At 46.5% G+C, this 16,727-nt stretch overlaps 1 protein-coding gene across 1 annotated transcript; it reads left to right on the top strand.

Annotated features, from left to right (window-relative positions):
- The first annotated feature begins 11,025 nt into the window (after nucleotides 1-11,025).
- On the top strand, nucleotides 11,026-12,272 carry LOC103122646 (olfactory receptor 1361-like). Its single transcript, XM_007533256.2, has one exon. The coding sequence runs from the start codon at nucleotides 11,027-11,029 to the stop codon at nucleotides 11,966-11,968; it is 942 nt and encodes a 313-aa protein (XP_007533318.2). The 5' UTR covers nucleotide 11,026; the 3' UTR covers nucleotides 11,969-12,272.
- Nucleotides 12,273-16,727: the final 4,455 nt, after the last annotated feature.

The following is a 16,727-nucleotide window of genomic DNA, read 5'->3' as shown; positions in this document are numbered from 1 at the left end:
ATGACAGAAGCCACAACTCCCACCTCCTGCTCCCCATAGAGAATTTGGGTCCCGACTCCCAGAGGGATAAAGAACAGGGAAGCTTCCAATGGAGGGGAGGGGACACGGAGCTCTGGCGGTGGGAACTGTGTGGGATTGTGCCCTGTGATCTTATAATCGTGTAGTCATTATTAAATCACTAATTAAAAAAAAAGAAATTGGGTCCAGGCTCCCAGAGGGGGAGAAATGTCAGGGGAAGATGCCCAGAGGGCTCTGAGCCCCAACTCCATCAGGACCCGGAGAGAGAGAAGGGGAAAAAAGGAAAGACACTCGGACGGAGTCACAGGTGGAGTGTGACTGAGAAAGGGAGAGGGGCTGGGCGGGGGCACAGTCACAGGGGCCCAAGCCATGGTTAAGCACACACATCACAGTGCTCAAGGCCCTGGGTTTGAGCCCCCGGGCCCCACCTGCAGGGAGGAAGCTTCAGGAGTGGTAGAGCTGGGCTGCAGGGGTCTCTCTGTCTCTCTCCCTCCCTGTCTCCCCCCTCACCTCTCCATTTCTCTCTCTCTTTTTTAAATTTCTTTATTGGGGAATTAATGTTTTACATTCGACAGTAAATACAATAGTTTGTACATGCATAACATTTCCCAGTTTTCCACAGAACAATTCAACCCCCACTAGGTCCTCTGTCATCCTTCTTGGACCTGTATTCTCCCCACCCACCCCAGAGTCTTTTACTTTGGTGCGATACGCCAATTCAGTTCAGGTTCTACTTGTGTTTTGTCTTCTGATCTTGTTTTTCAACTTCTGCCTGAGAGTGAGATCATCCCATATTCATCCTTCTGTTTCTGACTTATTTCACTTCACATGAATTTTTCAAGGTCCATCCAAGATCGGCTGAAAACGGTGAGGTCACCATTTTTTACAGCTGAGTAGTATTCTATTGTGTATACAGAACACAACTTACTCAGCCACTCATCTGTTGTTGGACACCTGGGTTGTTTCCAGGTTTTGGCTATTACAAATTGTGCTGCTAAGAACCTATGTGTACACAGATCTTTTTGGATGGATGTGCTGGGTTCCTTAGGATATAACCCCAGGAGGGGAATTGCAGGGTCATAGCGTAGGTCCATTTCTAGCCTTCTGAGAGTTCTCCAGACTGTTCTCCACAGGGGTTGGACCCATTGACATTCCCACCAGCAGTGCAGGAGGGTTCCTTTGACCCCACACCCTCTCCAGCATTTGCTGCTGTTATCTTTTCTGATATATGACATTCTCACAGGAGTGAAGTGATATCTCATTGTTGTCTTTATTTGCATTTCTCTGACAATAAGAGTCTTGGAGCATTTTTTCATGTGTTTCTCGGCCTTTTGGATCTCTTCTGTGGTGAATATTCTGTCCAAGTCCTCCCCCCATTTTTGAATGGGGTTATTTGTTGTCTTGTTGTTGAGTCTGGCAAGCTCTTTATATATGTTGGTTATTAAACTCTTGTCTGATGTATGGCATGTAAAGATCTTCTCCCATTCTGTGAGGGGTCTCTTGGTTTGGGTAGTGGTTTCTTTTGCTGTGCAGAAGCTTTTTAATTTGATGTAGTCCCATAGATTTATACTTGCCTTAGTCTTCTTTGTAGTTGGATTCACTTCACTGAAGATGTCGTTATGCAGAAAAGAGTTCTGCCAATATTTTCTTCTAAGTATCTGATAGTTTGTGGTCTAACATCCAAGTCCTCGATCCACTTGGAATTTACTTCTGTATTTGGTGAAATACAGTGGTTCAGTTTCATTCTTCTGCATGTTTCAACCCATTGTTTCCAACACCATTTGTTGAAGAGACTCTGCTTTCCCCATTTAATAGTCTGGGCCCCTTTGTTAAAGATTAGATGTCCATTTCTCTCTTTCTCTATCCAATAAATAAATAAATTTAAAAAGTGGTCAAAATTAGATAGATGACATTTAGATAGTTGTAGAAAGAATAGTCAGCCCATGTCTGTGAGCTTGGGAGAAGCACTGCAGTTTCCAGTGGAGGGAATGGGGATGCAGAGCTCTGGTAATGGGAACAGGGTGGAGTTAGACCCCTGTGATCTCATCATTTTATGAATTAATATTAAATCATTAATACATAAATACATAAATAATAAAAATATCTGTCAGCCACCAAGTTGCAGATGCTGCCATGACACCAACCTGACTTCCCTGGGCAGACGCCCTCACCCAGGTGTCCTGGAGCCTCCCCTCCCCAGAGCCCTGCCCCACCAGGGACAGACAGACACAGGCTGGGGGTGTGGGTCCACCTGCCGACACCCATGTCCAGCGGAGAAGCAGTGACAGAATCCAGAACTCCCACCTTCTGCTCCCCATAAAGAATTTGGGTCCATGATCCCAGAGGGGGAGACATGTCAGGGGAAGATGCCCAGAGGGCTCTGAGCCCCAACTCCATCAGGACCCGGAGAGAGCAGAGGAAAAAGAAGGGACACTCGGACGGAGTCACAGGTGGAGTGTGACTGAGAAGGGGAGAGAAGGCAGGAGCAGAGAAAAAAGGGCAAATATATATATATATATATTTATTTATTTATACAAATAATACTTAATCCCAAGAGAACTCGTTTTTTGGGGGTGCAGAAGGTGGGCATTCTGGCTTCTGTAATAGTCACAGCCTCTCTTTTTAATCATTTTATTAAGCAGGGCGGGTGGTTCAGAGCTCACAGCAGCAAACACAAGGGGACCATGTCTCACCTTCCCGTGACAGAACACTGCCCCATCTTTGGTTAAAAAGACCTCTTGGGAGTCGGGTGGTGGCGCAGAGGGTTAAGCGCAGGTGGCGCAAAGCACAAGGACCGGCGTCAGGATCCCGGTTCGAGCCCCCGGCTCCCCACCTGCAGGGGAGTCGCTTCCCAGGCGGTGAAGCAGGTCTGCAGGTGTCTGTCTTTCTCTCCCCCTCTCTGTCTTCCCCTCCTCTCTCCATTTCTCTCTGTCCTTTTTTTTTTAAAAAAAAATTAAAAAAATATTTATATTTATTTTTACGTTTTTGTTGCCTTTGTTGTTTTTAATCGTTGTTGTAGTTATTATTGTTGTTGATGTCGTTGTTGTTGGATAGGACAGAGAGAAATGGAGAGAGGAGGGTAAAATATTAATCCCCCCAATAAAGAAATTAAAAAAAAAAAGAAAAAGAAAAGGCTTCTTGATTTGGACCCTACAGACTTGCTGCTAGTTCTTCAACTACCAAACCATAGCTTAAACTATCGTGACCGCATGGTCATATGCAATCTTTTTTTTTTTTTTTGTCTTCAACTCCCTTTCTACTTTGCTAATTTGAGCATCATTCTTTTTTTTTCCTTTTTCCTTATATACTATACTGCTTGGTCCAAACACACTGGTATCTATGTTGGTTCTCAATAACTAAATCCAGCCTTGCTTCAAGACTTTGTTTTGTTTTACTGTGTTTCCTTGCTTGTCTAAGTTCCCTTCTTTCCCCAACTACTATATATATATGTATAGGAGATTATCTTTCTTTTACTAAGACTTTATTGTTCTCCGTGTCACTTATCAATTCCAACATATTATTTAAGTTGAACTACGTAAAATAGATAAGGACCATTTTTGTGCTGCATAGCTGAACGCAGAGTTAATATTTCATGTCTATTTGTAAACTTTACAATAGAAAATATTTATTCTTTATTCATTCTTGTATCCCCAGGATATAGAATAGTTATTTGTAAATAATACTCAGTAGACTTTTTTTTGAGTACAATAAATAAATGAGGTAGCAATCCAAAAAAAAAACAAAACAACCAATTATTATTATTACTGTTCCCCTCCGCAGGTTGGGACTATTATTAGTTTCTGGTCAACCTCCAGGCATGTTAGTGCACGCGCGCCTCCTAGTGGCCACATCGGGAAACGCACCTTTGAGGGCGCAATGGAGCAAAAAAAAAAGTTATTTTATTTTTATTTTATTTTTTTTGGTGGGGAAGGCGCTGTTTGCAGAAATATCGACCTCTAACTACTTGGCTGGATCACCAGCTCCCTCTTTGTCCCTGTTGCTCTGTTCCCACAAAACCCGGACTCTGAAGAGAAGAATGTGCCCTACACGGTGGGTTCTCAGCTTCTTCTCCCAGGGTTTCCCTCCTCTCACACACATTTCATGTCTTTCTTTCTTTATCATCTATTTTCAGCCAGAGCCCTGCTCAACTCTGGATGTCGGTAGTGCTGGGGATGGAACCTGGGGCCTCAAAGCCTCAGGCAGGAGAGTCTGTTTGCAGAACCATTAATATTATTATTATTATTATTATTTTTCCAGAACCCTTCTAATCTCTGGCTGACTGTGGTGCTGGAGACTAAACCTGGGGTCTCAGATCCTCAGGCAGGAGGGTCTTTTTGCAAAACCACTGTGCTGTCTCCCAGCCATAATAATATTATTATTACTATTATTATTTTCCCCAGAGCCCTGCTGAGCTCTGGCTGCTGGTGGTGCTGGGGATCGAACCCAGGACCTCGAAGCCTCAGGCAGGAGGGACTTCTTGCAGAAGCACTGTGCTGTGTTCTCAACCTTAATATTGTTATTGTTATTATTATTATTTTCTTCCCCAGAGCCCTGCTCAGCTATGGCTGATTGTGGTGCTGGGGACTAAACCTGGGGTCTCAGATCCTCAGGCAGGAGGGTCTTTTTGCAAAACCACTGTGCTGTCTCCCAGCCATAATAATATTATTATTACTATTATTATTTCCCCCAGAGCCCTGCTGAGCCCTGGCTGCTGGTGGTGCTGGGTACTGAACCTGGGACCTCAGGATCTTAGGCAGGAGAGTCTGTTTGCAGAACCCCTGTGCTGTTTCCCCAGCCTTATTATTGTTATTATTATTAACATTATTTCCCCCAGAGCCCTGCTGAGCTCTGGCTGCTGGTGGTGCTGGGGATGGAACCTGGGGCCTCAGAGCCTCAGGCGGGAGAGTCTGTGTGCAGAACCAGCCTGCTGTCTCCCCTTCCCTATAGTTCGATTTTTAAAAATTTGTTAAGACAGAGAGAAATTGAGAGGGGAGGGGGAGGTAAAGAGGGAGAGAGACAGAGAGACCCCTGCAGCCCGGCTCCACCACTCGTGAAGCTTCCCCCCTGCAGGTGGGGATTGGGGGCTTGAACCCGGGTCCTTGTGCGTGGGAACAGGTGCCCTCAGCCAGGTGCTCCCCCACCGGGCCTCGGAAATAAAGATTTTTTTTTTTGCCTCCAGGGTTATTGCTGGGCTCGGTGCCTGCACCATGAATCCACTGCTCCCGGAGGCCATTTTTCCCCCTTTTGTTGCCTGTGTTGTTGTAGCCTTGTTGTGGTTATTATTGTTATTGTTGATGTCCTAGGAACCTCAGGCATATTTCATTTATTTATTTAAATAATATTTATTTATTTATTCCCTTTTTGTTGCCCTTGCTGTAGTTATTATTATTGTTGTTGTTGGATAGGACAGAGAGAAATGGAGAGAGGAGGGGAAGACAGAAAGAGGGAGAGAAAGACAGACACCTGCAGACCTGCTTCACCGCCTGGGAAGTGACTCCCCTGCAGATGGGGAGCGGGGGCTCGAACTGGGATCCTTATGATGGTCCATTAACGCTTTGCGCCACGTGTGCTTAACCCGATGTGCTATCGCCCGACTCCCTTTATTTATTTGTTTTTATTATTCGTGATTTAATAATGAACAAGATTGCAAGAGCACAGGGGGACAATCCCACACAGCTCCCACCACCAGAGTCCCTGTCCCCTCCCCTCCATTGGAAGCTTCCCTGTTCTTTATCCCTCTGGGAGCCTGGACCCAAATTCTTTATGGGGAGCAGGAGGTGGGAGTTGTGGCTTCTGTCATGGCTTCTCCGCTGGACATGGGTGTCGGCAGGTGGATCCACACCCCCAGCCTGTGTCTGTCTGTCCCTAGTGGGGCAGGGCTCTGGGGAGGGGAGGCTCCAGGACACAGGGGTGAGGGCGTCTGCCCAGGGAGGTCAGGGTGGTGTCATGGCAGCATCTGTGACTTGGTGTCTGAAAAGCAGTAAGTTATAAAGCAGAACGAATTGTTGAATAATCAGGAACCCGAAGGTAGGAATAGAGCAGATGGGACTAGGGGATAAGAAGTAAATCTTGAAGAAAACAAATCGGGAGTCGGGCGGTAGCGCAGCGGGTTAAGCGCAGGTGGCGCAAAGCACAAGGACCGGCGTCAGGATCCCGGTTCGAGCCCCCGGCTCCCCACCTGCAGGGGAGTCGCTTCCCAGGCGGTGAAGCATGTCTGCAGGTGTCTGTCTTTCTCTCCCCCTCTCTGACTTCCCTCCTCTCTCCATGTCTCTCTGTCCTGTCCAACATCGACGACATCAATAACTACAACAATAATAACTACAGCAATAATAAAAAACAACAAGGACAACATAAGGGAAAAATAAATACCAATAAAAAGGGGAAAAAAAGGATATCTCCCAAAGACATAAAGTTCAAGGCCCTGGTCCCCACCTGCAGGGGGGAAGTTTCCTGAGAGGCGGAGCAGGGCTGCAGGTGTCTCTCATCTCTCTCCCTCTCCCCTTCTCCTCCCTTCTTTTTTTAAAAAATTATTCATTCATTCATTCATTCATTCCTTTTGTTGCCCATGTTGTTTTATTGTTGTAGTTATTATTGTTGTTCTTGATGTCGTCGTTGTTGGATAGGACAGAGAGAAATAGAGAGAGGAGAGGAATACAGAGAGGGGGAGAGAAAGACAGACACCTGCAGACCTGCTTCACCGCCTGGGAAGCGACTCCCCTGCAGGTGGGGAGCCGGGGGCTCGAACCGGGATCCTTATGCTGGTCCTTGCGCTTTGCGGCACCTGCGCCTAACCCACTGCACTGTCCTGACTCCCTCTCCTCCCCTGTTGACTTCTCTCTGTTTCTATCCAATAATAAGTAAATAAATAATTCTATGTTAAAAGAATAGAGTCTAACTCCACAGGGAGGGCCCCCAAGGAGACCATTCCTGGGTCTCTGTAGCCAAGTGATAATTCTTTTTTAAAAATTTATTGTTTATTTTCCCTTTTTTTTTGTTGCCCTTGTTGTTTTTTATTGTTGTAGTCCAAGTGATGATTCTTTAAGACAGTGCCTCCTCCCCTAAGAGACAGCTCAGCCGGGACAGAGCCTGGAAGGGGACAATTAGCAGAGACTCTAACAAGACACAGGGGACAGTCCCCCACCCTGGGAGTGAGAACAAAGGTGGGGTTGGGTCTCTGCCAGGCCCTTGGGACCCTCCCGGGTAGAAGAGGTCTGAGCCTTTGTCCTTCTGCCTGAGATGCTCTTCCTGGCTTCCCTCTGGCAAGCATCTCCAACAAGAGGGACGCCTGGCCCCGGTGAGTGTGGACAGAAGAATGCATCAGGAAAAAAAAAGGGCTGGGCGGTAGCGCAGCGGGTTAAGCGCAGGTGGCACAAAGCACAAGGACCAGCAGAAGGATCCCGGTTCGAGCCCCCGGCTCCCCACCTGCAGGGGAGTCGCTTCCCAGGCGGTGAAGCAGGTCTGCAGGTGTCTGTCTTTCTCTCCCCCTCTCTGTCTTCCCCTCCTCTCTCCATGTCTCTCTGTCCTATTCTACAACAATGACAGCAATAACAATAACAATAGTAATAACAGTGGTCCGGGAGGTGGCACAGTGGATAAAGCATCGGACTCTCAAGCATGAGGTCCTGAGTTCAGTCCCCGGCAGCACATGGACCAGGGTGATGCCTGGCTCTTTCTCTCTCCTCCTATGTTTCTCATTAATAAATAAATAAAATCTTAAAAAAAACAATAGTAACAACAACAAGGATAAACAACAAGGGCAACAAAAAGGAGAAAATGGCCTCCCGGGGCAGTGGATTCATAGTGTAGGCACCGAGCCCAGCAATAACCCTGGAGACAAAAAAACCCCCAAACCCCAAAAGAATAAAAAAACAAAACAATAAAACCAGTGAGCAGTGACAGGGAGTCCCCATCTGGGGCAGCCATGCGACCCTGGGAGGTTTTCTTTCGCCTCTGGGCTCAGTTCCTGTGTCTGCAGGAGGCAAACAGATCGAATCAGGACACAATTGTGTGTGTGTGAGATTTAAAAGATATCTTTTAAATGATTTTCTTTATTTATTGGTTAGAGACAGGCAGAAATCAATAGGGAAGGGGAGACAGAGAGGGAGAGAGACAGAGAGACACCTGCAGCCCTGCTTCACCACTCGAAAAGCTTTCTCCCTGCAGGTGGGGACCGGGGGCTCAAACCCGGGGCCTTGCACATTGTAACAGGTGCGTCACCACCCGGCCCCCTTGTGTGTGACTTTTTTACAAAGCGGCCTTAGTCTCTGATCTCCACGGTAGAGTTTAAAAGCAGTGGAAGAGAGTGTAACACTGGGCAGTAGATTCTTCTTCTTTTTATATTTATTTATTTATCCCCTTTTGTTGCCCTTATTGTTTGATTGTTGCAGTTATGGTTGTTGTTATTATTGATGTCGTCATTGTTAGACAGGACAGAGAGACATGGAGAGAGGAGGGGAAGACAGAGAGGGGGAGAGAAAGACAGACAGCTGCAGACCTGCTTCACCGCCTGGGAAGCGACTCCCCTGCAGGTGGGGAGCCGGGGGCTCGAACCGGGATCCTTATGCCGGTCCTTGTGCTTTGCACCATGTGTGCTTAACCCACTGTGCTACCGCCCGACTCCCAACACTTGATTTTTTTTTTTTTAATTAAGGGGGGGTTAATGCTGGGTTGACACATTTGTACAATTTCATTACGGACTTGGCTTCTGGTCTTTGAGACAGATCTCCACTCAGGTTGACTCAAACAGAGGGACTCAAGCAAGGGAAATATTCCAAGACTCCAGTTTAATCTGATATTTAATTAAAAATTTTATCAGTGACTTAATAATGATGAACAAGTTTATAAGATCACAGGGGTAAAATCCCACACAGTTCCCACCACCAGAGTTCCCTGTCCCATTCCCTCCATTGGAAGTTTCCCTATTCTTTATCCATTTGGGGGAATGGACCCAAATTTAAAGAAAATATTCTTTCAAAGACAGGCATTTTGAAATCATCCAACCTGAGTTCAGAGTTTTCTCAAAGCAGTTTCTAAACTGAGAATTCTAGGGCAGGGGCTGGGATGGTGGCACACATGGCTGAGTGGATCTGGGTTCGAGCTCCTGGTCCCCAATTACTGGGGAAAAGCTTTGTGAGTGGTGAAGCAGGTCTGCAGGTGTCTCTCTGTCTCTTCATCCGCCTATCGCCTTCTTCCCTATTGATTTCTAGCCATCTTTATCCAGTAAATAAACAAAATAATAATAATAATGGTAATAAAACAATAATTTGAGGGCAAATATTTGATGAGGAGATAATCCCAGGGGACCTAAAGAGTTTTTTAAAATGTGAGATTATGGGAGAGATCTTTGTTGCAGAAAAAAACCAGAGGGTGGATCCTGGAGCGGTTTCTGAGAGATTATAAAAGTCTCTACCCCAGAACTGTCTCCCTCTGAGCGATGAACATGGGAACCTAGCAAGTTCTTGCTGGCTAATGTTCAACCCGGGATGCCAGCTCTCACATCCATGTCCCTTTTAAATAATAATAATAACAATAATGAACAATTTGAAAAAGGGTTGTTGTAGCGCCCAGATGATCTTACAGATGCCGGCGCTGGAGGTGAGAATTCATCGGTGTGATTGGGAGAGGCCTGTGTGTTGCAGGGGGAGGGATATCTGGCAGAGAAGAGATGCATGTGTGAGCCATGGTCTAGAGATGCAGAGGAATACTACCCAGCTGTGAAGAAGGATGAAGTCACCTTCTTCGCCTCTTCTTGGAGAGAGCTGGAAGGAATTGTGTGAAGTGAGATCAGCCAGAAAGAGAAGGATGGAGATGGGATGATCTTACTCAAGGACAGAAGTGGAGAAAGCAGAACAGAAGGGGGCGAGCCCCCAGCTCCCCACCTGCAGGGGAGTCGCTTCCCAGGCGGTGAAGCAGGTCTGCAGGTGTCTGTCTTTCTCTCTCCCCCTCTGTCTTTCCCTCCTCTCTCCATGTCTCTCTGTCCTATCCAACAATGACGACATCAATAACAACAACAACAATAAAAAACAAGGACAACTAAAGGGAAAAAATAGATCAATAAATATCTGTTAAAAAAGAACGGAAGGGGAAACACCAAGCAGAACTTGGACTGGAGTTGGTGCACTGCACTAAAGTAAAAGACTCTGCGGTGGGAAGGAGGGTTCAGCTCCTGGAACATGAGGACCTCGTAGGGTTTGAATAGTTTTTAAAAAATTTTTTTTATATTAATTTATTTTCCCTTTTGTTGTCCTTGTTTTTCATTGTTGTTGTAGTTATTATTGTTGTTATTGATGTTGATGTTGTTAGATAATATAGAGAGAAATGGAGAGAGGAGGGGAAGACAGAAAGGGGGAGAGAAAGACAGACACCTGCAGACCTGCTTCACCGCCTGTGAAGCGACTCCCCTGCAGGTGGGGAGCTGGGGGCTTGAACTGGGATCCTTACGCTGGTCCTTGCACTTTGCACCACATGTGCTTAACCCACTGCACTGCCGTCTCCTGGGTTTGAATTGTTATGTGGAAACATGTACAAACTACTGTATTTTACTGTTGACTGTAAATCATTAATTCCCCAATAAAGAAATAAGAAAAAGTGAATGATAGGATCATGGATGGATTGAGAGAAAGTGGATGAGAGGATGCTGGGGCAGGAGAGGGTGAGAAGTGATGGATGTCGAAAGAAAGGAGAGAGGGTGAGATGCAGCAGAGAGAGGTTGACTTTGGCCAACAGCAAGGGCAGTCCCATCTCCCTTCTGGGTCAGCACCACGGACAGCTCCCATCTCCCTTCTGGGTCAGCACCACGGACAGCCCCCATCTCCCTTCTGGGTCAGCACCACGGACAGCCCCCATCTCCCTTCTGGGTCAGCACCACGGACAGCCCCCCATCTCCCTTCTGGGTCAGCACCATGGACAGTCCCATCTCCCTTCTGGGTCAGCACCACGGAGAGTCCCATCTCCCTTCTGGGTCAGCACAGGGACAGCCCCGTCTCCCTTCTCTCTGCTGCAGAGCCACATGGAAGGGGACAACCACACCCAGGTGACCGAGTTCCTCCTCCTGGGTCTCTCCCAGGACCCCAGGGAGCAGCAGGTGCTGTTCCTCCTCTTCCTCTCCATGTACCTGGTCACGGGGCTGGGGAACCTGCTCATCGTCCTGGCCATCGTCACGGACCCCCGGCTCCACACCCCCATGTACTTCTTCCTGGCCAACCTGGCCTCTGTGGACGTCTGCTTCACCTCCACCACGGTCCCCAAGATGCTGGCCAACCACGTGAGTGGACGCCAGGGCATCTCCTACGCGGGCTGCCTCACCCAGATGTTCTTCTTCATCTGGTGTGCTGGTATAGACAGCTTCCTGTTGACGGCCATGGCGTATGACCGCTATGTGGCCATCTGTCACCCGCTGCACTATGCCACCTCTGTGACCCCTCAGCTCTGTGCCCTCCTGGTGGCCGCCTCCTGGGCCGGAGCCTTGGGGAATTCTTTGACTCACACGCTGTTACTGACCCGTCTCTCCTTCTGCAACCACAACCGGGTCCCCCATTTCTTCTGTGACCTCAGCCCTCTGCTCAAGCTGGCCTGCTCAGACACCTTCATCAACCATGTCCTGGTGAACACGGTCGGGGCCCTGCCTGTCTTCATCCCTTTCCTGGGCATCCTGGTCTCGTACCTGCGCATCTTTGCAGCCGTGATGAAGATCCCGTCCATGAAGGGAAAGCAGAAGGCCTTCTCCACCTGCGGCTCCCACCTGTCCGTGGTCTGTCTGTTCTATGGGACCATCACGGGGGTCTATTTCAGCCCCACCTCCTCGCACACAGCCTGGAAGGACACTGTTGCGGCCTTGATGTACACGGTGGTCACCCCCATGCTGAACCCCTTCATCTACAGCCTCCGGAACAAGGACATCCATGGGGCCCTGGGGGCCCTCATCAGCAGGAAGCCCACGGAGACTCAGTGACTTGGGTCTTGGGACCTTCCAGGGTGCCCACCTGCACAGTTCTGATCACAGATATAATTCTTTTTTTTATTTTGTATTATTGATTTAATGTTGATTTACCAAATGATGAGATAAAAAGGACACAATTCCACACTATCTATTCCCACCCCCAGAATTCTGTGTCCCTATTCCCTCCACTGGAAACTGCAGTGGTTCTCCCAAGGTCACAGATAGGAGTTGACTATTACTTCTAGAACTATCTGTATTTATTTAAGTTGCAGTGAACTAAAAACATGAGGTCTTGATTTCACTAGCAAGCGGCATATGTACCAGGATGATGCCTTAGTTTTCTCTCTCATGTAAATAAGTCTTTTAAAATATTTATTTATATTTATTGAGAGAAATCGAGAAAAGATTTGACCATTTTTTTCTCCTCTAGTTCTGTCTTCTCTTCCTTTTTAAGGCAAAACTATACCTGTTACTACTGAGTGTCCTTCCTTTTTTCCTCTTCTCTCTCTTGGTCCTGATGGAATTCAGAATCGATTCTTTAAAAAAAATTTTCCCTTTATTGGGGAACTAATGTTTACAGTTGACAGTAAATACAATAGTGTGTACATGCAGAACACTTCTCAGTTTTCCACATAACAATCCAACCCCCACTAGGCCCTCTGTCATCCTGTTCCACGACCTGTACTCTCCCCCACACCCACTCCAGAGTCTTTGACGTTGGTGCAATACACCAACTCCAGTCCAGGTTCTGCTTAGTGTCTTCTCTTCTGATCTTGTTTTTCAACTTCTGTCAGAGAGAGAGAGAGAGAGAGAGAATCCCATATTCATCATTCTACTTCTGACTTATTTTGCTTAACATGATTTCTCCATTTTTAATAGCTGAGTAGTATTCCATTGTGTATATAGACCACAATTTGCTCAGCCACTCATGTCTGTTGTTGGACATCTGGGTTGTTTCCACGTTTTGACTATTACAAATTGTGCTGTGAAGAACATGGGCATACACAAATCTTTTTGGATAGGTGTGTTGGGTTCCTTAGGCTATATCCCCAGGAAAGGAATTGTAGGGTCATAGGCTAGGCCCATTTCTTTTATTTATTTATTTATAAAAAGGAAATACTGACAAAACCATAGGATAAGAGGGGTACAACTTCACACAGTTCCCACCACCAGAACTCCGCATCCCATCCCCTCCCCTGATAGCTTTCCTATTCTTATCCCTCTGGGAGTATGGACCCAGGGTCATTGTGGGAGGCAGAAGGTGGAAGGTCTGGCTTCTGTAATTGCTTCCCTGCTGAACATGGGCGTTGATAGGTGGATCCATACTCCCAGCCTGTCTCTCTCTTTCCCTAGTGGGGCAGGGCTCTGGGGAAGCGGAGCTCCAGGACACATTGGTGGGGTTGTCTGTCCAGGGAATTCTGGCTGGCATCATGGTGGCATCTGGAACCTGGTGGTTGAAAAGAGAGTTAACATACAAAGCCAAACAAATAGTTGACCAATCAGGGCAGGCCCATTTCTAGCCTTCTGAGAGTTCTCCAGACTGCTCTCCACAGGGGTTGGACAAATTTATACAGAATCATATCTTCTTTCTTCTTCTTCTTTTTTTTTTTTTTTTGTCTCCAGAGTTATCACTGGGGCTCATTGCCAGCACTCCAAATCCCCTCCTCCTGGAGGCCATTTTTCCCATTTTGTTGCCCTAGTTGTTGCACTTGTTGAGGTTGTTATTGTTATTGTTGTTATAGCTGTTGTTGTTGTAAGATAGGACAGAGAGAAATCAAGAGAGGAGGGGAAGACACAGAGGAGGAAAGAAAGACAGACACCTGAAGACCTGCTTCACCACTTGTGAAGCAACTCCCCTGCAGGTGGGGAGCCAGGGGATCAAACAGGAACCTTATGCTGGGCCTTGTGCTTTGCGCCACATGTGCTTAACCCGCTGCGCTACTGCCCAGTCCCCCAGAATCAACTCTTTAAAAAATTTGTATTAAGTGATTTAATAATGATGAACAAGATATAGGATCACAGGGGTACAGTTCCATACGGTTCCCACCACCAGAGTTATCTGTCCCATCCGCTCCATTGGAATTCTCTTTATTCTTTATCCCTCTGGGAGTATGGACCCAAGTTCAGAATCAATTATTATTTTAAAAAAATATTTACTTATTTTCCCTTTTGTTGCCCTAGTTGTTTTATTGTTGTAACTATTATTGTTGTTCTTGATGTCGTCATTGTTGGATAGGACAGAAAGAAATGGAGAGAGGAGGGGAAGACAGAGAGGGGGAGAGAAAGACAGACACCTGCAGACCTGCTTCACCGCCTGGGAAGCGACTCCCCTGCAGGTGGGGAGCCGGGGGCTCGAACCGGGATCCTTACGCTGGTCCATGTGCTTTGCGCCACCTGCTGCGCTACTGCCTGACTCCCCAGAATCAATTCTTGATATCACCTTTGGCTCATGTCATGCTCCCTATTTCTTCCAATAATTACTTACTCCAGTTTGAGACATTTTTCCCCCCTAAGGTTCTGGGTCCAGAGCAGAGTAAACAAATAATCCAACATTTGCATTCTTTTTATTTAAAGACCTTTTCTTTTCTTTATTTTTTTAGTATTTTATTTTTGAGAGAGATGCAGAGAGAGACACACACAGATAGAAACACCAGAGCACTGCTCAGCTCTGGTTTATGGTGGTGTGGGGGGTTGAACCTGGGACTTTGGAGCCTCAGGCATGAAAGTTTGTTTGCAGAACCATGATGCTATCTCCCCCACCCAACATTTGCGTTCTTATGTTGATGACTCAAGAAGATTTGCCTTCTGGAACTAAAAGTAGAGCTGGAAAAAAAAATCAAGACTGGGGTAACTGCCTAGTATGGGTTAGGGGTTCAAATCTAGGTGCCACAGCAAAGATGCTGAAATTCCAAGGCTCGTAATGGCCAAGATCTGGTCATGGGTCTTCACGCCCTTCATCCAGGACTGTGGGCTCATAATGGCCAAGATCTGGTCATGGGTCTTCACGCCCTTCATCCAGGACTGTGGGCTCATAATGGCCAAGATCTGGTCATGCGTCTTCACGCTCTTCATCTAGGACTGTGGGCTCATAATGGCCAAGATCTGGTCATGCGTCTTCACGCTCTTCATCCAGGACTGTGGGCTCATAATGGCCAAGATCTGGTCATGCGTCTTCACGCTCTTCATCTAGGACTGTGGGCTCATAATGGCCAAGATATGGTCATGCGTCTTCACGCTCTTCATCCAGGACTGTGGGCTCATAATGGCCAAGATCTGGTCATGCGTCTTCACGCTCTTCATCCAGGACTGTGGGCCAGTTTGAGCCTGAGGGGATGGTTCAGTGGTACAGTCCATGAGTTTTCCTGCCTGAAGGTCTTGGATTTGATCCCCAGCACAGTACACAGTGGTTGATCACTGCTCTGGGATCTCTTCCCTTTTCTCCCTCTCAATAAAAGTTTAAGAGATAATTGTTCTACCTTATAGGATAGGTTTTCTTTTTTCTTTTTTTAAATTAGTGATTGAATATTGATTTACAAAATGATGAAATCACAGGGGTCTAATTCCACACCATTTCCACCCCCAGAGCTCTGTATCCCCATTCCTTCCAGTGGAAACTGCAGTGTTTCTCCCAAGGTCACCGATAGGGGTTGACTATTATTACTACAACTACATACATATATCTATATATATTAATATCTATCTATCTATCTGTCTATCTCTTATCACTTATCATCTATCTATCTCCTATGACTTATCATCTATCTATCTCCTATCACTTATCATCTATCTGTCCATCTATCTCCTATCACTTATCATCTGTCTATCTATCTATCTATCTATCTATCTATCTATCTATCTACCTACCTACCTACATATCTATCTATCTATCTATCACCTATCTCCTATCACTTATCACCTGTCTGTCTGCCTATCTATCTATCTCCTATCATAGTCTGTCTATCTATCTATGTATCTATCTATCTATGTATCTATCTTATATCATCGTCTGTCTATCTATCTATCTATCTATCTATCTATCTCCTATCATTGTCTGACTGTCTATCTATCTATCTATCTATCTATCTATCTATCTATCTATCTCCTATCATTGTCTGTCTATCTATCTATCTATCTATCTATCTATCTATCTATCTATCTATCTATCTCCTATCATCGTCTATCTATCGTATCTATCTATCTCCTATCATCGTCTGACTGTCTGTCTATCTATCTATCTCCTATAATTGTCTATCTATCTATCTATCTATCTATCTATCTATCTATCTATCTATCTCCTATCATCCTCTGTCTGTCTGTCTATCTATGTATCTATCTATCTATCTCCTATCATCGTCTGTCCATCTATCTATCTATCTATCTATCTATCTATCTATCTATCTATCTATCTATCTATCTCTCTACCTGCGTCCCTGCTCCACTGCTCATGAATCTCCCTTGCAGGTGAAGACTGGGGTCTTGAACCCATGTCCTCACCATGGAGATGCGTGTGCCCTACTGGGTGTGCCACCAGCCCTCTCCCGAGCCACACACTCTACCTGGCTCATCCCGTGGTTCAAGTCTCGCGGCGGCCCCGTGGTTTTCCTCTCTGGCTCGTTCAGGAAGAAGGAGGCACACGGGTCCCCCGGGGAGGGTGTCTCCATCGGAGCTGGGTGCTCATCATGAGTCTCCAAGCCCCACCGCCCTGGTGCTTAGGAGCAGAGAGAAAAGTCCGGCACCAGCTGTCCTTGTCGGTCTCCCAATGGAGATGGAG

This window comes from Erinaceus europaeus, chromosome 23 (assembly GCF_950295315.1).
Source record: "Erinaceus europaeus chromosome 23, mEriEur2.1, whole genome shotgun sequence".
In the NCBI taxonomy this organism is placed as follows: Eukaryota; Metazoa; Chordata; class Mammalia; order Eulipotyphla; family Erinaceidae; genus Erinaceus; species Erinaceus europaeus.
Note: the sequence above shows the minus strand (reverse complement) of the source record. Positions and strands in the feature narration are given on the sequence as shown.